At 56.7% G+C, this 21,017-nt stretch overlaps 2 protein-coding genes across 4 annotated transcripts in view; both read right to left on the reverse strand.

Moving 5' to 3' along the window:
- IQCF1 (IQ motif containing F1) overlaps window positions 1-21,017 on the reverse strand; it is a 188,640-nt gene that overhangs the window by 133,241 nt on the left and 34,382 nt on the right. The window contains exon 1 of one of the 2 annotated variants that reach the window (XM_076008276.1): window positions 8,675-8,684. The exons of the other annotated variant lie outside the window; for it this stretch is intronic. The gene's annotated coding sequence lies outside the window, so the exon portion shown is untranslated. Of the gene's footprint in view, window positions 1-8,674; window positions 8,685-21,017 lie in introns of those variants that run through there. 2 annotated transcript variants of the gene reach the window in all.
- The window catches only part of POC1A (POC1 centriolar protein A), a 73,930-nt gene continuing 70,821 nt past the window's right edge, over window positions 17,909-21,017 (reverse strand). For both annotated transcript variants that reach the window (XM_012771495.2, XM_012771496.2), the window contains exon 11: window positions 17,909-18,106. In XM_012771495.2, coding sequence (XP_012626949.1) covers window positions 18,008-18,106 — 99 coding nt within the window. In that variant the 3' untranslated portion in view covers window positions 17,909-18,007. The remainder of the gene's footprint in view (window positions 18,107-21,017) is intronic.

The raw sequence follows: 21,017 nt of genomic DNA on the forward strand, positions 1-21,017 counted from the left end.
CCCTACGGGAAGAACTAACGCGGGGAGTCCTACGCCTGGCACCCGCACCCCACGTTAACGGAGCCTCCCCGGATGGGGCGGGGGGGCGGTCACACCGAGCCAACCTCCCCTCCCCACCTGTCATCCCCATTCATTCATTCTTTCGTAGAGTTCATTCAACAAATGGTAATTGAACGCCTACTACGTGCCAGGCACTGTGCTAGGTCACCGTTTCAGTCGACAGCATCGTCCCCCAGTCACAGGGTCTGAAACCTGAGGGGGAGGGTCTCACCGACCAGGCCTAATGGGAAATCTGCACCTAGGCGACAGGAGGGCTAGGACGCCTTGGTGGGCAGGGGTGGAGAAATCCTGGAAAGGATTAGCCCGAGGAAGGGAGCGTGAGCCCTTTAAGAAAGCTTTACCAGCGAGGTGGTGACAAGCGCCCAGTGAAGCGCCACGTGACTTTTCCACTGGTGCAGGTGGGAGGGAGCGCTCCTTTATAATCAGCTTTCCTTCGCTTACCTCCCTCTCGATATACCAATCCACTTTCCCGGTAGGCGGGCACGAGCCGCGCAGAGGACCAATCGTGGCCGAAGGAGCCGCAGTAGGAGGCGGACGGGGCCGGCCGCCGGCTCCACCCGACGCGGGGAAGGGGGCGGGGCCTCCGCCAGCGTGTGCCGACTCGCCGGCGGGCGGGGCGGAGGAGGTGAATGGATCCGCAGGTAGCGATAGAACAAAGCGGCTCGACTCTGCGGCGCGCGGGCGTGGGGCCTGCCGTGCTCTCCCTGCGGAGCCAGGGTGGTCTTCCCCGGGAGGGAGCTCCGGCAGTCCACCTGGCCCATTCCCTGTTGGGCGGGTGCCCCTGCCTCCCTGGGGCTTAACCTCCCCTTCCGCCTGAGGTTGGTCAACTCTGAGCCACCTTGCCCCAACCTCCGGCTGTGGGGGTGTGGGGTCAGGGTCAGGAGTAAGGGCTGAAGATGCCTGAAATTTGCAGAAAGAGGGACCTGAGCTTCCCGCTGGCCTCTGACCAGAAGGCACGAAAAAGGGCGGCCCAGAAGCAGCCCCGCCCCCAGTCTTCCAAGTCAGGGGTAGTCTGTCTGAAGGGTTTCTTTCATCCCAGGCAGTAGGGCTGTTTCCCAGTATCCCAAAAGAGCAGGGGTCTCTCCCACAGTCACACTCTCAGAAAGGCCACAGCAGTGTGGCCAAAGATCTTGTCAGCAGTGATTAGATGCCCGGAGAGGTGAAAGGAGAATCAAGCCTCCCTCCGCTCCCGGTTGTCCTGGGGTTTCCGAGCAGAACCTGCTTCCCCGGGGTCCTGGGCCCTGTGGAAAGATCTTCCCAGGCCTGAGAAGTCAAGACTTAAATTCTGTCTTGTCTTTTGCAAACCTATTGTGTGACCTGAGTGTGGCTGGTTTTCCCACTGTAGGAGAATGCTAGTCTGAACAGTGCCCAGCCAGTCTACGAATCCATCAGCTGGGAGGACATGCTCTGAGGCCAGGCCTCTGTGTTGGCAGTCTGGGTGCTGGTTGTCTAGGATGGAGGCAGCACTCAAAAAGGAGGCCTGAGCAAACCTCTGGGGGAGGGTGAGCTGCTGACTGGGGCCTGTTGAGGGCCTGCTGAGCTCACCAGACAGTGCCTGGAGCTGGAGTGACAGCAGTGAACGCTCCATACTCCACTCAGCATCACAAGTGGCCTGGCATCCTCTCCCCTCTGCTCCACCAGGTTACATGCTGATCAGTGTACTCCCCTAGGCCCATGAGAGGATGAAAAGAGCCCTTCTTTCTGGCTTGGTGTCCCCTCTCCAGATGGGACCATATTCTGCAAACAGAATAGATCAAGAAGATGTCACATGCCCAGTAAGTCAGCATGACATCTCCTGAGGGGCAGGCCGGAGTCCTGCTAAGGCATGCCGGCTTCTGGGTGCCTGGTGAGGAGCTAGCCATTGCTCCCACTGGTGAGGACACAGCTGCAATAGGAACCTCTTCCGTGCCCCCACAGTGCCACTGCCATGCCTGAGGAAGACCACCCTAGAGAGAGGGAAGAGGGCCCTGCCATCCCTTGCATTATTTCGTGATGACTCACTTATCTCTCTCCCTGTGGATTTGTCTAGGGAGGATGTGTGGAACTGGAGCTGCTCCTGGGGTGCAGAGAGTGTCACTCAGCAGGGACAGAAAGAGGCAGGGTTTGCATGAGTACAGGAGAAGGGGAGCATGCGTGGAGGGGGTGACAGTGGAAGCGAACGGGTGGCAGGAGAATTAGCCTGGCCACATGAGGGCCCAGCCCAGGCAGGTGGAGGAAAGGCTCAAAGCCTCACTCAGTTCCTGAGTTGGAAGCCCTGCCCCTACCATGTGCAAAATGGATCACAGCCCAGCTGCCCTGGGGTCAGGGCTGAGGAACCCTTGCTCCCAGACTTGCAGGACAGAAGCTTGACTATGGCCAAGCAGCAAGAGGTCTGAGCTCTACCTCTACAGCTCTGAGCTTCCCCCAAGGAAGCTGGGAAAGGGTCTTTCTTGGCCAGATTCTAGTGCCTGGGCAAGGCTTTGGAATCAAAGACATTCTTCCTCTTCCGGAATGTGACCTTTCCTGCCCTTCTGGGTTCAGGCCCTCCCTCAAAGTCCCAGCAGAGATGCTCAACTCACTAGGGTCTCCCTGAGGGGCAGGGTGGGGGAGTGGGAAAGAGGCACCCAGAACAGGTCTGGGTCCCTGGGGGTGGGCTGGTCTCAGGAGAAGCACAGATGGGACATGTCTGAGCTCTTGGAGGGCTCCCTGCCTCTCCCACACCTCCAGGACTGTCAGTTTTCGCTTGCAGCTTCTGCCTGCCTCCTGAGCCCAGCTCAGATGTCACCCTCAGGGAGGCCTCCTCTGATTGTCCTGGCTATATTAGCTCCCCTCCTACATGCTCCCAGGAGCCCTGTCCCCTCACCCCCATCTTTGCTCTGCACTATATCAGAGGCACTGTCCGACATCCCACACCAGACGTTCTCATTTGGGATGCCCAGTGGCATGTCTGCCTCCCTCAAGCCCTCCTCCTCTTGCCATCCCTGTCTCATCCCTATTCGGCCAGGTGCCAGACCCAAACCCACAAGGCACTGGGACTGCCTTTGCTGTCGGAACACATCCAACACCAGAACCACACAGAGAAGGAGCCTTCCTGGCAGAGCAAGGCCTGGCCATGATGGTGGGATGTTTCATGGCCCTTTGCTGTTCCTCTGAGAGGAGCTGCAGGTCCCCAGGAGCAGGGTCAACTGGTGTGCACCCTCTAACACATGCACGTGTGGCTTGTTGACCCAGGACTCTGTCACCAAGAATGGTTTAAACATCTTAGAAACAAAAACTTTCCTTTTCCCACCTGTGCCCATGGAATTCTTAGAGATGGGTCACCATGTTTCTAATGGCATATGATGAGGTGGGGAGTCAGTTCCTTGCCATCCCGGTCCTAAGGAGACCAGCACAAATCTAGGGTGAGCTCCTACTCACTACCAGGAGAGCAAATTTCTAATATGGGTCTATCTCATGTCCCACTATAAGACACAAGCAAGGCTGTACAGAGACTACACAGGGGTCAGGCACTCTGGTCCATGGTGCCTGCTGGTGACTGAGCCAGCCTCTGCCCAGGGAAGCTCCATCAGGCTGGGACATGTGCCATTAGAGGCCTGCTCAGACCTAGACTCACTCTGCTTGCCCTTGAACCTTGGGAAAGCTTCTTCCCCAGCCCTTGGTGGGGTGCCCACTTGGGTTGGCATTGAGACAGTAACATCTAAGCCAGGCCAGGAATGGACTGTGAAAGGGCTGGCAAAGCTCCTGCCCTGTCTAGAACTCCTGGCTGTACATACACACACACACACACACATACACACACACACACACACATACACATACATGTAAGTATACATACAACACAGGCACAAACACATAGACCATAGCCCTACCCATATATCCATATGTGCTCATGGGCACATAGTGCATGTACAGAGATACACAGATATCTATGCACATGTACAAAAATACACAATACATGTGGGCACACATACTCTCTTATAGGCACACACACACATACAGACCCATGGGGCACTTGCCACTCCTGCTAGACTGGTGGCCACAGAGAATTCCCCCAGAGGGGCTATTACCAGGCTGGTGGGATCCACATTCCTCTGCCCTCAGCTGTCCAGGCACAGGGGCTCACCCTCCCCTATTGGCTGTTGCTGGGATCTCAGGACAGGTTCTGGATGGAACAGGAGTCCACCCCTACCTTCCTCCTAGCAGGGGGCTGCCAGGCCCTGGGTGATGGCAGTATGGCATAGGAAAGTGGGGTCAGCTCCACAGTGGGGGAGCCAAGTGCCTATTCATCTGACCCTCCCTTGCCCAGGTGTGGGGGCAAAGGAGGTGAGAGTGTAGGGTGGGGGGTGGGGTAAACAGCCCCAGCAGGAAACAATCATGCCATGGCCACTTGAGAGTGTACCTCTCCCAACCACATTCCCAGCCCTCTGGGGCCAGCTCAAGGATGGAAAATAGAAGACGCACAGGCACCACTCTTCCATGCTTTGTCCTTGGCAGACATTACTAGTCGATCATAGCAGTTTTTCTTGCTGAGCCATTCCTGGTCTCAAAACCCTCCCAGGCAGGCACAACCAGCAGATTGTAGAAGGCAAGGGACGTAAAACCTATTTGCTAAGGCTCCAAGTCACAGCCAGACCAGCTATGGCTTCTCTGTCCCCACTCCCTGCTCATCTTACCCTGACCTCCTGCTCCCCACAGTGTGCCCCAGACACAGTGCCCCTGCCTCCACCCTCTGAAATCATCTCTAGCTTCTGAGGGCCACAGCAAAGTCTGTCCTTCTCCTAATCCTCCCCTGTGGGCCCCAGCATATTCTACCCTCTACCCACTTAAGGGGTAGCCTGCACGGGTCTGGGGGCTCACCTCTGTGACTCCACCTATATGAGCGTCTCTTTCCTCATTGGAGTCCCATCCCCCACAAGGTCACCCAGAGTTCTGGGGCCCAGCCAGGCCTCCCTCGTGACCCCACCCTGCCCTCCATCCCACGCTTTCCACGTGGGGCTCCCCTAAGGGGCATGGGGTCTGCCGAGCTGGGGTCCTGGGCAAGCGGGCATGTAAACTCTGCTCGGAGCTGACTTGGGACTGATGTCAAGAGGGCCTGGTTTGTGTCCCAGAAGAAAGGCCATTCCCTGGGTTTCCCTCACCCCATTGCAGCCTCTTGCTTTCACATCCTCAGCCCTGTATTCACCCCACATTTCCCAGGCAGTGAGCAGAGCGGGGCTTATTTACCTGTTCTACAGATGAGAAAGCTGAGGCCCAGGAAAGGAAGTGTCTTGCCCAAGGGCCTGGCTCCAGCCCCAGCCAGTTACTCACTTACCCACTGGGCCTGGGGTGAGTCATGGTGGCCCAGGTGATGGGAAGGAAACACATAAACATGGGCAAGTGGGAAGGGCAGTCTGTGGGAGGGCAGATGTCTGCCTGGGCTCCCAGCTCTGAGTTCCCACACATAGGCCACCATGGGCTTACTGGGCTTGTGCACTCCTAATGGTCTCAAATCATCTTCCCTTCTGCTCTTGCACCTGGGCTTTGCATCAGCCCTGGGTGGGCTGCCAACACATTTGACACATGGAGAAACTGAGGCCCATGGTCACAAATCAAGCTGTGGCAGGGGGCTGGGCCCAGACTAAAAACCCAGAGCTCCTTTTCCCTAGCCCAGGGGTTCCCAGCTGGCTCTTGCTGTGGCTCAAGCATAGTCCACAGAGCCTGACTCTGCCAGCTCTTTCCCATCTCTAGGAAGGCCCAGCATTGGGGGGATGGGCAGCCACTCAGTCCCATCAAGAGAGGGGCTATATCCTCCCCAGGACACTTGTGGTACCAAATGCCCCTTCCACTTCCATGGCAGACATGGCTAATCCATCCCAGGACCCAGTTTCATAACCATCTGGGCACCGCTATACACTGCAGGCCCTCCTACGTCTCCCCTAGACCGCCTCCCCTGCCTCCTTCCCAGGCCCCTGCCTCCATCGATCCCACACAGCGGCCAGAGGCATCTTTGAGAATGTGAGTCAGACCTGGCCTTCTGGGTCGGCAGCCTCCTACTGGCCACATATCGAGTCCAGACTGTGCTCTGTGGCCAGCATGGCCCTTGGTGATCTGGCCCTGCTCCTCCCTCCCCTAATTGCCCTTAGGGGTCCTGGGTCCTGCCACCCTCCACTCTCCCGCCCTGCCTTCCCAGCCCAGGCTCCAACACTGTCCCTCCTGCTCCCCCTGTGGTGCCTTTGCACTCACGGGTCCCTCTGCTGAGACCGCCCTCCAGCTCATCCCTCTGGCCACCTTCTTACTCTTCTCCCTCAGCCCACTCATCCTCTGGGGCCAGAGTGGGCACGTGAGAAGTGGCTGAGCCAGGAATGGAACCTCGGCCTACTTCTGGACTCTTCTGTGTTGTCAGCCATGAGCACATGGTCCTGTGATTTAAAATGTGTTTGGCTCTCCCCTGCTCTGCTGCCTGACTCCAGGAGCCTCTCATTTCCACTACCCACTTGGGCCTCCTCCTGTCCTACATGACCTGCCCAAAGTCACTCAGTGAGAGTCCCTGGAGCCAGAAGGCTCCCTGCCATGAAGGGATGGATCCCTGCTGTCACCATGCCTGGCAGGGACTCATCCCTGACCTCAGACGGTAAGGCCTCAATTTCCCTGTTTCAGAGAGGGCCATCACTCCCCTACCCAGGCACAGCTCAACTTTCCTCTAGAGAATGAGCCAAACTCCCACCTCTTTGTGGACTCAAGGGTCCCTGGGGTCCTGAGCCTGGGTTCTAGTCTCACACACCATCCACCACCCCTCAAGTCTGGAGGAGGGCTGGGCTGGGACAGGCGGGGGCTCTAACTCAGTTGGGCACCCTATCTGCTGACACCAAGGTTGTCCCTACAGAGCCAGGAAAAGCCACCCAATAGCCCGGGGAAGCCAGGCAAGCTGCATCTGATTTCCTGGGACCTCAGAAGCAGATGGGGAGAAGGGCAAGGACTCAGAGAAGGCCAGTTGGGCCAGGGTGCCTGTCCCAAAGCCATGGGTACAGGCTCCAGCCCTTGCCTCTCACATCCCTGTCCCCAGAATCCCTGGCATCTTTGCCGGAGCTCTAAGAACCCTCATATGAATCCCTTCCCCCCATATGAGCACTCCAGGGCTGAGTGATAGAAGCTGGGGCTTTGGGGGAGCAAGAGTCCTTAACTGCATGCCCACCCGGCTACCATGTCACTTGCCTCCTGCTCAAAGCTTCTGATCCTTCTAAGACCACCTCTGCCAGGAAGGGCCTGGAGCCCAGGTGGTTTGAGTTGGGCAAGGGACAAAAGGGCATCTCAGGCAGGCATTTACTCAGCCAGAGCAAAGGCAAGGAGTAGTGATGGAGTTAGGGGGTCCCTTGCTTCTGTCTTTGCCAAATCAGCCTATGGCTTTGGGATTGGGAGAGCTGGCAGTGGAAGGCTCTTGACAGTGAAGACAGCCCAACCTCGAGACCGGGAGGGTAGAAGAGGACAGGAATTCCCAGGGCACCGGATGGGTAGATGTGCCAAGGGCCTGGGCTGGGCCTGCCTGGAGTGGGTAGGTCTCACTGTAGCTGCTAGGCCTAATTGCCTCATTAGCATCGCCTGCCACCCAGGCCTGTGTGGTCCCCTCCCTGCCAGCCCATGCTGCCCTGTTTTTCAGGAATCCCTCTTATTAGCTTTGATGGTGACAGTGAGGGTGAATGTGGCGAGGCTGGGGGAATGGCCTGGCCCAGCGCAGGGCTGCTGGCTTGAGGCCTCACAACCCAGCACAGTCCCATATGGTTCGGCTGTCCAGCTGCCTGCCTAGAGCTGAATGTGGGCTGTTCCCAGGTAGGTGGCACCAGGAAGCAATCTAGGGGACTCTGTCCTGGCCTGGCCCCACTCAGCCCTACTCCTGTCACAGGGGCACGTGCCCCAAGACTTGAAAGACTCAGTCTTTCTCCACTGGTGGAGACTGACCCATTCCTCTGTGGAACGTACCAAAATTAAAAAGAAAAGAAAGACTCCCTCCCTGAAAAGACTAGGTACTCTGGGAGGGAGAGGGGTCAATGGATTCTGACTCTCAGGGTTCCCAATGAGGCCCTCCAAGGTGGGGATGAGGAGACAAGGGCCAGCTCTGCCTGGGGCCCCCTGACTCCTTTGCTCCCCCTCCCCATGGCTTCTGTAATCTCCCAGCAGAGGACAGCACTGCCTTGATGGCCATCTCCAACAGGACAACCCTCTGGCCTGACCCCTAGGGCCATCTCAGAGCCCCGGGCTGGTGGGATGAGGGTGTTGAGAGGTGTTTGGCTAAAGCTGGAGCCCTCCCCAGAGACCCTGAAGCATCAGCCACCCCAGAACCACCAGGCCCAGTCCAAGAACTCAGGCTGGATTCCCTAGGCCATGGATGCCACTCAGACATGGAGCTCCCAGGGGCAACATAAAGGTCTAGGAAGCTGGAGGCCTGTGGAGCTGGGGAGACACAGTTCTGCTGCCTGCTATAGACTTGGGTGGCACCTGCGGTGCCCCACACATGGACCTCAATCTCTCTATAAAGTGGGGCAATACCTTCTGTCTACCCTAATTCCCAGGGGGTACAGGGCAGCCAGGCAGGTTCTACATTGGGACCATCAGAGGGAAGGGCCTCCTTGTCCTAAGGGGCTGGGCATGCACCCCTGGCTACCCCCATGTACTACAGGCAGGAGTGACTTTGGCTTGGCCCACCTGTGCCCAACAAGGTCAAGGGCTGACCACCTGGCAGGCCCTGTGCTGGGCATAGCAGGAAAAGTGCAATGTGGCCCTCAGATAACCAAGGTGTCAGTGAGCCATGTGTGTTGGGGCTGGGCAGGGGTAATGGGGTTCAGGTGGAGAATGGGAAACCTAACCAAGACTCCTGGTTCTATCTTAACTCCACCACTGGCCTCCCTTCTCTGAGCCTCAGTTTCTTCCTCTCTAAAATGTGGGTGCAGCATACCACACAAGACTGCTGTGAGGCAGGAGGAGTCATGAAAAGGGCCCAGTCCAGCCCCCTTCTCAGCCCTCCTTGTGCCCAGACAGTGGGGAGAGGGCCCAGAGGGTAGGCAGGGACCCGGGAGCAGGGGGAAGGAAGGGCCTGAGAGCAGCTGTGCCAGGGAGTGCTGGGAGTGGGCTCTGAGCAGAGGCTGGCCCCAACAGGGAGGGAAACAGACAAAGCCGCTCTTCTGAACCCAGAGCCAATGGCTGCCCACCCCAAGGCTGATGTCGTGGAAGGGTAGTAGCATGGACACTCCAACACCCCAGGCCTGCCTGTGCAGGTCCCATCCCCTGGGGAAGGCCCTGCCTGCCAGCCTCATGCCTCTGTGCCCACGTCAGCCCACCCACTTGCCTGCTCTCCCGTGAGGAAGAAACATCAGGTCAGGGAGGGACTCAGAGTCACTGGGACCCAGCCAGGCCCCAGTGCGGTCCTCCCTCCGAGCCTTGGCTCCCCAGCCCCCTGCTGGCTCCTGTTCTCCCTTCCTTAGCTGTCACCCTCATTCAATCCCCACCCTTTGCTTGGACCCAGCAGACAATTTCTGCTGGGACCTGTGAGAAGCCCTCCCCAGTGAAGAGTTTCTGCCCATCCCTCCTACCTCCTCACTGCTCTTCTTATAATGTTTTCCAAAGTGGGTTCCAGAGAACACGAGGCCTGCCAGGTGCACCTCAATAAAAAGGGTCATTTGGTCAAATGTCCAGAAACACCATGAACTCTATGGCCCCAGGTACACTGTATGTATAGGAGTGTGTTAAAGGCTCTGACAACTCCTGCAGGGAAGTAGCTATCTTTTTTACTTTGTTCATCCCGGCATTTCCCAAACTCTGGTGACAATAGCAGCAGTGTTGTGTTTTGTTTTGTTTTGTTTTGTTTTGTATAACTTCCACTAACAGCCCACGGAACCAGGCCTTTAGTGGCTGTTCTACATACCATGTTCTTTTCCCTGGACTTCCCTGCCTATTTTTCAGATGGAAGCTGAGGATCATCAAGTTCCTTGCTCAGAACCCCACACCCCTGGGCTCTCTGGAGGGGCCCTGAGGTTTGCTTTGCACACGCAGCTTCAAAGCCGCCCCAGTGGGATCAGAAGCTACCCTGGACGGCTGCGGGGAGGCCAGGGTGCATCCACAGGCGTGGGGAGCAGGCCACAGAGGCGGGGATGAGCCGGGATGCCTGGCCACGCTTCCCTCCACCAGCGGCAGCCGCCTTTGGCCTTGCCCACCTCCTGTGCTCCCCAGCACAGGCTGCGCAGGGCCAGATGGGGGCCAGACATGGGGAGGCCGCCGCGTCCCAGCATGGGGGCTGCGGACAGAGCCCCCTCCCCAAGCCCGGGCCAGAGTTGGGTTACGAGCCCTGAGGGTCTCCTAATGAGTTCCACATGCTAGTGGATACCTCAGAGAGGAAATGGGAAGGGGCTGGCGAGGGGAGAGGGGGCCTGAGAGGGGATTGGAAACATGTGTTTGTGCAGGAGCACTGGCGGGGGCGGGGGCAGACTTTATCTCCAGAAGTTCTGGTGCTCACCCTCCTGAGGGTGGCTGCCAGGCGTGCAGGCCCCTGCAGGAGGCCCCCAGGCCACTGGGCTGCCGCAGGAGCTGCGGCAGAGGCCCCTTAGAGGCCCGCTTCTCTTCCTCAGACAGAAAAACACACATCCCAGCCCTGCTTGGCTGGGGTTCCGAATAGAACTAGGTGGGTGGGAGGGTCTGCAGGGGCACGAGGAACAGCGAGATGTTCCTGCAATCCAGTCCAGCTGCCCGCACCCCCTCAGAGAGGCCCTGAGGCAACAAGGCGACCAGCCCCTCCAGCCCTGACTGACACCTCCCTCTGCCCCTTTCAGCTGGCAGACAGGCCTGGTGTGTGTTGGCTGCCCCACCCTCCCTCCATCCTGTGGGGGCTGTGCGGGGCACCTGGATTGACCTGGGAGCTGGAAGTCACATTAGGAAAAGGCTGTGAGGGAGTCGTGCAGGCAAGTGGGGTGGGGTGTTGGTGAGAGAGACCTGTGGGAGCACAGGAGCAGGGTCTGAGGTCCTCAGGGCACAATGGATCCCACTCCCAGGGACACTAGTTGAGTCCCAGCTCAGCCTACAGGCCAGCCAAGCCTACAGCAGGCTTTGTAGCCAGCTGGCTGGCCGACAGGACTCCGATGCTAGGAGTCCCTTCCTCAGCACCCACTCCCCACCTCCCTGGGCCATGGATGGCAGTCCAGAAGGGACAAGCCAGCTCCTAGAGCTTTGCACGAACTGTCTCAGCAAGTCTTCCCAGCAGTCCCACAAGGGCACTGTTGCTCTTACCCCATGTTATGGACAAGGAGGCCCAGGCCCAGAGAGGTGAAGTCAGAGCATTCCTGGCAGCAGGAATAGCAGGTACAAAGGCCCTGGGGCTGGGATGTGTCTGGGGTGTCCAAGGAACAGTGAAGAGGCAGGTGTGGCTGGAGGGGAACGAGGTGGGGTGGGAAAGGGGGTGGGATGGGCAGGACCCAGCCTCAGCTGTGGTAAGCACTTTGGCCCGTACTTGAAGGCTGGGCTTGAGCAGGATGGCATGAGCTATCTTACAAATTTTCTTCTTATAATTTATTATTTTTTACTCTTCTGGCTGTTGTGCTGAGAACTGACGGGGTGGGCCAAGGGCAGAGGTGGGAGACCAGGTAGGAAATGAGCAGGCAACATCTCAGCAGTCCTGGCTCCGTGAGGGGCTTGCTCCAGGATGGCGAGCCTGGCATGCCCAGGCTTCTGCAGGAGGCTGGAGAGGCTCTCACCTGACCTGCCGCACCCTGTGGCTCCCATCCACCACCAGAGGCATTTGTCCCCAACAGTAGACTTTGGGACACTTCTCAAAGGGCTGTGGGCATCATTTGGGGCCTCACAGTGGCTTATTCCTGGGCACACCCCAACTACTTAGGGAGCTGGGCCCAGCCCAAGAACCAGGCAACCCCAGGAGCAGAGGTCAGCTCCGCTGCTCCAACCAAGATCTCGTGGGTGTGGCCCAGATATGGGTCACCCCTGGCCTCTGTGACAAAAAGTACCTTCCATTTCCAGTTAGCAGGCGCATGTGTGTTGCCACCTGGAGGGTCAGGGAGGACTAATTACTTTGCTTCTCCTGCTCCAACTTTCAGAGACTTCCGATGAACAAATCCAGAGTAGTTGCCTGGGAGAGAGATTCTGGGACCTAGGCTGGGGGTGGGGGTGGGGGTGGGGGTGCTGGCTCCCGAGAACATGACCAAGGCTCTCATTCCAACCTTGGGCATAGAAACATGTCTTTGGGGTGGCTCTGGCTGGGGTCAGAGTTTGAAGGGCTCTATGTGGAGGTGGGATGGGTACCATAGGAGCTTCTGAGGGAGCTGGATGATTCTAGAGAGACCTGCCAGGTCCAGGCAAGGCCTCAGGCTGAATCTAGCCAGGGAGGGCAGAGGTCTGGAAGAAGAGGGCAGTTGAGTAGGGCATCTGCAGGGAATATGTGGCCTCAGCCAGGCTGGAGACCAAAAGAACAATGAGGGCTGGATAAACGTGGGTCCCTGGGGCTGGGGCGCCCACAGCCTCAAAGTCAGTCTGGACTCCAAAGTCGTGCCCAGGTGCCCAGCCGAGCAGGGTGGAGATGGTCAAGGGCTGGTGTCAGTACATGTGGCTGAGTGGCACTGCTCAGCATAGGCCCTAGCTCCTGCAGGCCAGGCCTCTGCCCACCGGGCACCCACAAAGGATGCCAGGGTCCTGCTTTCAGTAGCACACGCTTTGCCTAAGAGAAGCTTAGGGCCGAGAAAGGGAAGAAGCTTCCCCGAGAAAGGGAAGCTGCAGGAAAGCGTCACTTCCTCTCGTGCTGGGGTTCCTCGGCCCAGTGTTCCATTTCTCACAGTAGCAGGAGAGAGAGAGTGGGTAAGGGCAGGGGTTCCTGCCACAAGCAGTGCTCCAGGCAGATGGGGCTCTAGGTGGCCTCACCTAAAGTAAAAACACTCCCTGGCCTTGCTCTGTAAACAGGTTCTTGGGAGAGTCTTTCCCAGGGGCAGCTCCTAGCAGCAGGAGGGGCTGGCACAGAACGCTTCCTGATGGCTTTGCTGCAGGCTCTCTGGGCTGGCTCCAGCCTTAGTGGTCGTGGGGGCCCTGCAACCTGAAGCTTCTAGAGAGATACTTCCCCAAAGTGACCAAGCGAGTGTGCAGTAGTGCCAGGGCAGCCTGGCTGGGGTGGCTGCAGCCTACCAGGCAAGGGGATGAGCCCCTGTGCCAGGGCAGCGATGCTCACAGGAAGTGGCCTGATGCCCCAGGGTCATCCCCAACCTGCCACTGCTGCCCTAGTGAATGTAGTTGCCTCCTCAGCAGCCTGGGCGAGGTGGGGCAGGGTGGAGTGGGGGTGCCTGGTGGGAAGAGAATCCCTGGGGGGGATTCTGGTCCCCCTTAAATGGCCACACACCAATTAAAGCTGGAGCCATAAGGGGCACATCTTGACCAAATTATTTAGGGAGATGAGGTTAATGACAGGGAGCGGGGGCAATAGGACCAGTGTGACTCACCATGTTCTTGCTTGCTCTGCAGGCTGGGTTTTGGGATTGTGGGCAATCACAAACACCCACCCCCAAGCCTGTGCTGGCCCTAGTGGTGGTCTTAGTGACAGCAGAAGAGGTAGCCTTGGAGTGCTTGCCTTCTAGGGTGGGGAGGGGCCCAACTCCCTACTCACCACTGGGGACAGCTGTGGCAAGGGCCATGGGATCACAAGGTGGTAACTCTGGCCACCTAGAATTTCAGAGCCCAAGGACCCTGCAACCATGAGCCCCTCCATCCCCATTGACACATGGGGTCAAGTTCCAGGGAAGGGGCGTGACCTGCCAGAAGTTTCCCCCTGGCCGGTGGTGGGGGACATTGACAGTCACACATTGACCACACTCACTCTGTGCCAGTCACTGTCCTGTGTGCCTGACGAGGCAAGTTACCATCTTACAGAGGCCTCAAAAGGTCATGGAACTAGTAGGGGACAGAGCCAGGGTTTGGACCTGGGCAACGGGTGGGGGCTCTGACCCCACTGCTCTGCCCTTGTCCCACAGAGCCCGCCACCACGAAGTCATGAAGCCGTGGCAAGCATATCTCAGGACAGAAGGCCGACCACTGTGCTTGGGTTGCTGGGGCAGCCCGGCGTGTGCCACCTGAGTCTCTGGAGAGTGGGTGGTTGGGTGGCCACAGGCCTGTGGGGACTCAGGAGTGAGAAGCAGGAGGGCTTCCCACGAGCTAGGTGGGACTCGCAGGCTTCTTCCTGGGAGCTGCCTGGCTTGGTCGTCCAGGACACCCCTCAGCCTCTCTAGTGCAGGTCCATCCCTGGAACCCTGAGAACTTGGAAGTGGGTAGGCAGGGGATTGCAATTTAAATCACAGACATCTATTTTATTTCACCTTGGAAAAATTAGGGCGCAAAGGGGTGGGGGGTGGGGGTTTGGGAATTGCTGCTGAGACGCACTTCCTAAGAACAAAAAAAATGCTAACCTAACCTTATCTTCCTAACAAAAAAGAGAGAGATGCCTGCAATTTGGTTTTCTGGGAGCTCAGTTACCAAAATCCAAAATTAGGAGAGATGACGGCAGAACCGAGGCATTTGCATTTCCAGAAGGGCTGCTTTTGTGCTTGGCAGCAAGAGTAGGGGATCAGCAACAGCCCCAGCCACTGGGGAGCCATTGGGTAGGGCTGGCAGGGAGTGTCATATGGGGAGACACTACAAGAAAGGCCCTGCCACGTGGCCCCCAACCTCACCAAGCCACCTCAAGCCCACCCAGGCCCCATACTTCCCTCTGCTTGTGAAGGCCCCCCACACCCAGTCCTGCCCCCACCACCCCAGACAGCATGGTGTCCAGCTCAGGGTCAAGCATCTTCAGGAACTGAGGTGAGAGTGACAGTGGCCCCAGTAGTCATAGCTCTCTAGGACCCCCTATATCCTCCACCCCAGTAGCAACCTGGGACCCTGGATTCTGACTCAGAGCAGTGAGGTCCCAGGTCAGGCCTCACACGAGCAAGAAAAGGAACTCTTTTGGGAAGAACCTAGGCCCCAAATGAAAGCCTTCACCCACCATAGCTCTGCCCTGGGCATGGTGACTCGCTTCCACTTCAGGCTTAGGGAAGGCAGGTCTTTGTGCTTTTTAAAGACAAGTGCAGCATTCCAAGAACTGTATTTCCCCCAAATTCCATGTCTGGCAGGTGGCTCCATAAAGGGAGGTTTGTGGGTGTGAGCATGCGGGAACCACCTCAGGAGGGCCTGCCTGGGCCACTCTAGCAAAGCTCTCCCAGACAGCCTGTGGGACTGTGTGGGCATGGGCCTGTCCAAGCATGGCCGTGGCTCTGGCCTGCCTCCATTTTGAGCACCATGTTGGGTTGGGCCCAGCAGTGAGGTCCCAGGGCTATCCCAGGACATGCCAATATCATGCTACAAGAAAAAAGTGCACGGTGCAGGGGTTGAGTACCCCCTGTTTATATCTGATGACCAGGGAAACTTCCACTGACAATAAACTGCCAGGGACAGACAGCACACCACTGCCCCCAGACCATTTCCCTCAAATCTACATGTCCTCCTGCAGAGAAAGGCAGACTTCAGAGATTCCAAACTTGATAGTGGGGTAAACTGCAAATAGGGACGATGCCAACCCCAGTCTGGCCTGTAAGCAAAGGCTGCCATATAACTTAGAGACCCTGCTCATGTCCTGCTGCCCCCAGCAAGGGGCCACCATCTGTTTTTGGAGATGACCATGCCCTGGGCTGGTTCCTCAAATCATCAGAGTCCCAACACCTGGTAGGTCCAAGACCAGGCCTGGAAGCCACAATAGCCAGCCTAGGCCTGGTCAGTGGCAAGAACGCTGGCATGGGAAGGGACTAACAAGGTTGGCCCTACGAGCTGCAATCCCTCTGACCAAGCTGACCTGTGGCTACCCAGAAACTCCTTAAAAGCCTCCGGGGCCCAGGCACAGTGGCTCACCTCGATAATCCTAGCACTCTGGGAGGCTGGGATGGGAGGATCGCTTAAGGCCAGGAGTTCAAGACCAGCCTTGACAACACAGCAAGACCCCATCTCTACAAAAAATTAAAAAATTAGCTGGGCACAGTGGTACACACCTATAGTCCCAGCTACTCAGGAAGCTGCGGCAGGATTGCTTGAGCCCAGGAGTTTGAGGATGCAGTGAGCTACGATGGCACCACTGTACTCCTGCCTGTATGACAAATTGAGACCCTATCTCTAAAAAAAGACAGGGATAGGGAGCTTATTACCACTCAAGGCAGCTGACAGTACTATCTGTCAGTCTGGACCAGCAAGGTGTGGTACAGCACTACCTTGTAACCATCTGGAGCAATGGGTATCACCACCATTTCACAAGATAAAAACCTGAGGTGCAGAGAGGTTAGGTCACAATGTTCGGGTCACACAACTGGCAACTTGCAGAGCCTCAGGCCTGACCCTAGACTTTAGCTCTCTCCCCACCAGGTGCAGGCTGGGGGAAGCAGCTTCCCCATTCTTGTTGTTCATCAGAACTTGACATAGCTGCCCTATGTCAGTCCCAGCACATAGGCATTCAGGCCCTGCTCCTCCTGGAAGCCACAGAGGCTGGGAAATCATTAACCTTGTGATACTGACAGCTCCTGGGAAGATCTAACACCACCCCCCACCCCTCAGGGCAGGGCAAGCGTAAAGACCCCTCCCGCAGCTTGCTGAGCACCAAGAAACCAAGGAGTAAAGGTGTGGGTGACACGCAGATGCATGGAAAACACAGCACAGATGCAAAGGAGCCTGTGGAACCCTCATGGGCAAATGGAAACACGGGTGCTGAGGCCTCCGAGTCCCACAGAAGCAGCCGCTGGGCCAGCCAGAGAGAAGTGGGTGGCGTGTGGGGCTCTGGCTGCCCTTGCTTCCCCAACACCCTGAACAGCTGCAAATAGGGGTGTCCTGGCAGGGGCCCCCCCAAGCCACCATTTTCATTCTCCCTTAATGGGCCCTGGGGACACAAGAACTGATTAGGTCCCACCCAGGACAAGCCATTCCTGCAACAAGTGCCATAAAGTCAGTTTTAATTTTCAGTTCCTTTGCACTCACGAATGCAGGGAGGAGGGAGCCATCAGGCCCCAGTGAACATGTGTGGATCAAAAACCAAGGCAAGCCGGGCGCGGTGGCTCCCGCCTGTAATCCTAGCACTCTGGGAGGCTGAGGCGGGCGGATTGCTCGAGGTCAGGAGTTCGAAACCAGCCTGAGCAAGAGCAAGACCCCGTCTCTACTATAAATAGAAAGAAATTAATTGGCCAACTAATATATATATATATAAAAAAATTAGCCGGGCATGGTGGCGCATGCCTGTAGTCCCAGCTACTCGGGAGGCTGAGGCAGAAGGATCGCTTGAGCCCAGGAGTTTGAGGTTGCTGTGAGCTAGGCTGACACCACGGCACTCACTCTAGCCTGGGCAACAAGCAAGACTCTGTCTCAAAAAAAAAAAAAACAAAACAAAAAAAAACAAGGCAATCGCAAAGTCACCAGCCACTTTAGAGGGCCTTGTTCCTGACAGGCCTGACTCAGATGGGCCCACTTTGGGCCTCTGGTCAGATTTAGAGAAAATTCCTGGCTCATCTAACCAACAAGTAGTCAATTCCTAAGTCGAGGCGGGGCTGGGAGAAGCCAGTCATGTGTCCGAATGGTAAGGTGAGTGAAAAGCAAGGCATCTCGGGACCACTTCAGCTTCAGAGGGGGGCCTATAATCTTAGGACTTCGAGGTAGCAAACATTTTCAAGTGGCTCCTGCACATTAAGAGAAACACAGTCCTGGCAGTCAGGCTTTCAGCATCCTTTCTGTGTGGCCCTGTCCGCCGGGGATGTCTGGCTGCCAGGGGAGCCACCAGTACAAACAGCAGGGTGCAGGGCGCAGGGCGGAACTGCATAATCCCTGGGCTCCAGTATGGATATGACTCCCACAAAGTTGAATCCCTTTTATTTATATGCCCAAGTCCCACAGTACAAATCCCTGGCCTGCCACCCCCCCAAATCGACCAAGCTCCTGATTCTTACTCCCCCGATCACGGTGTTGTTCTCTGCATGATTAACTGCTGGTTCTCCAGACACTGCTTCAGCTTGTCTTCTGTCAGCGTCAACCGCTGCTCCAGGATGGAGACTGTCTGCAAAGTAAATGGTCAGGCTCTGAGGATGGAGGGGCCCCTGCCCTACCGACATCCTTGGCCAGTCCCCACTCGGCTGCCTCAGCCCACCACCCAAATGTCAGGTGCCAGTGCTTCCTGCCCAGGGGTTCTGCCTGCTCCTTCTTCCTGGTGGCTGTTGGACAGCCCTTGCCTTCATGTCCACTCCTCCTGGCTCTGTATGGTTGATCTCTGGTGTCTGTCGGCAGGAGGAGGAAGTGAGGGAAAGCAGACGGCAGGTCTCCAGCCCTTGGTCATTTCCCAAGACGACCAAGGGGTCAGGAATCACCAGCCCTGGTGGTCTGGCATTTAGACTGGAACCTGGAGCAAACCCAGCTTCCTTGTTTGGGCCAGGCTCTGTCCATAAACAGCTGGAGACCATCAACCATCTCCATTCCAGAGGTAAGAAAATTACACCAGTAAGGCCGGGCGCGGTGGCTCATGCCTGTAATCCTAGCACTCTGGGAGGCCCAGGCGGGCGGATTGCTCAAGGTCGGGAGTTCGAAACCAGCCTGAGCGTGACCCCGTCTCTACTAAAAAAAAAAAAATAGAAAGAAATTAATTGGCCAACTAAAAGTATATATACAAAAAATTAGCCGGGCATGGTGGTGCATGCCTGTAGTCCCAGCTACTCGGGAGGCTGAGGCAGGAGGATTGCTTGAGCCCAGGAGTTTGAGGTTGCTGTGAGCTAGGCTGACGCCACGGCACTCACTCTAGCCTGGGCAACAAAAGTGAGACTCTGTCTCAAAAAAAAAAAAAAAAAAAAAAAAAAAAAATTACACCAGTAAATGAAGGCATTCCACACTTGGAAGGGCGTCCTAGGCTGGCAGGGGACAAAGGTTGGGAGGTGAATGACCTGAGCCCAGGAGGGTCTCTGCCTGTCCAAGTCCAATGAGGACTATCTTACGATGTACCATCTAGGAGTTAAACCTGGGGCAATCACAGGCCAATGACAATACAACTTTGAGCCCATTTCCTTGTCTGAGTGGGAAGGACAATGCCAAGCTCATAGCATAGGTGCTCGCTCAGCTTGGCCTACATTGGCCACTGTGACCATGCTTGTCATGTTGCCTTCTTCAGGCTGAGCCCTTACTCCCCTGGTCTTACACCCCCAGCACAATGGGAGCATGCCTGTGGACATTGCCACCTGGCCTGCCAAATGCCCCCAGCTGCTGGTGCTGCTAATGTTTCAGGGGCCAGTCTTGCAGACAGGGCTCCCAGACAAGCTGCAAAAACCTGCCCACCTCCCCTGGCTTTGGACCGAGGGGCAGTGGTATCTAGGAGCCCACTGTGTCCCACAAGAGGGGCTGGCTCACACTGCCCATGACGGCTCTGCCCATCACATCACTGCCCTCACTGAGGAAATGCCAGGCCCACACCAGCCACTGGACGAGTCCACTGGGAACACGGCAGGCTTGAGTCTTGCACGGTGTGGCCTACAGGCTGCAGAAGGATCAGATTCATTTCACCTGTGGACTCTCCCAAGCGGTTTTGCCCGCTTCCCCAGGGCTGCATGAAGGCTCTGGGCCTTGGTCCAGTGGAAAGGAAACTTTCCTTTCATACATTTAATAAAACATTGAAACATTTTGGGAGGGAGTTTCCCCTCTAAGGCTGCTATAAATTCTCACAGCATCCTGCAGGGATGTCAGCTGCCATGGAGGGTGCTCCGCCTGGTGGCTGGCCCCTTCAAATGAGCTGGTGGGGGCTGTGAGGGCTCTGAACCAGGGATCACAGAACAGAGCCTGGCAAAACGGCTGCCCATGGAACATGAACTGCACTCTGAGAAGCTGAGCTGAGAAAGACTATTATAGCCCCCCTGTGCTGGCCAGCCAGCCGGGGAGGGGGCTCTGCATCTCGTAAAAGTGGCGGCGGAAACAGCCCCCGGCTGGCCTGGGGCAGCATTCCTGGAAGTTTCCACTGGCTGCTGTGAAACTCACACAGAGCCAAAATCATTCTCCGTCCAGACTTTTTCCGATGGCCCTGAACTCAAGGCCACAGTGGGAGAGCTGAGCCTGCTGCTTTTCCTCTTCTATTTCTTACAAAACTTTTTCACAGGAACCTACTTTCTGAACGTGGACACAGTATGCCCAGAAAACTGGGTGCTGTGTCAGGCCAGTTCCATGGAGGGCCCATACTTGTAGGGATGTGCCCGTTACATCTGTCGATATTAAATTCTCTGAATAGAGAAGCATCATCTATTTCTCAACCAGCCCCTGGATGAAGGGTGCCAGTCCAGGTGGGGCCCTTCCTTTCTGAGCTTTGAGGGGGCATGTTATAGACAAACAGGCTTTTAAAAAGTCCACCACCCCTCAATCCTATACCTCCCCTCCCTGCCACTCTCCAGCTTCTCCCCTGCCTAACCAAGCCTGGGGAGACACATGTAATCTCTGTGTTTGGTCTGTTTCCCCTGTCCCTTCTGCCCACCAGCCCATTCTGCCAAGGCGCCAGGTGGTGACCACCATCATCAGGTATAAGTCCACTGGGCACTCCTCAGCCACTTTTGATCCCACCAACCCCCTATGAGCTGGAAGAGGGCTGGGAAGAAGAGGATGCTTTTTGGATTTCTGTCCATTAGAATGCTGTCCGGCATTCTCTGCTCCATGTATTTTTGTTAATAATCCTACTCCAGTAAAGCATGGGGCCTCATTTTCACAGAAAATGGTTATCCTTCATGAAGACACGAAACCTGGAAATCCCATCCTCAAATTTTGCTGATGTGCCTTCCTTCTACAAGGGAAAGGGCTCCCCCAGTTAGGGCCCCCATCAGGGACATCCAAATGGGAAAGGGCAGACACACTCAGGGCTGGTGGCGCAGACAGGCAGGAAGGCTGGCAGCTACCTGCAGGGAGCCTGCCCAGGCCACCACAGTGCAACTGTGCTTCCCCTGGCTGCA

Source organism: Microcebus murinus, chromosome 1 (assembly GCF_040939455.1).
Source record: "Microcebus murinus isolate Inina chromosome 1, M.murinus_Inina_mat1.0, whole genome shotgun sequence".
In the NCBI taxonomy this organism is placed as follows: domain Eukaryota; kingdom Metazoa; phylum Chordata; class Mammalia; order Primates; family Cheirogaleidae; genus Microcebus; species Microcebus murinus.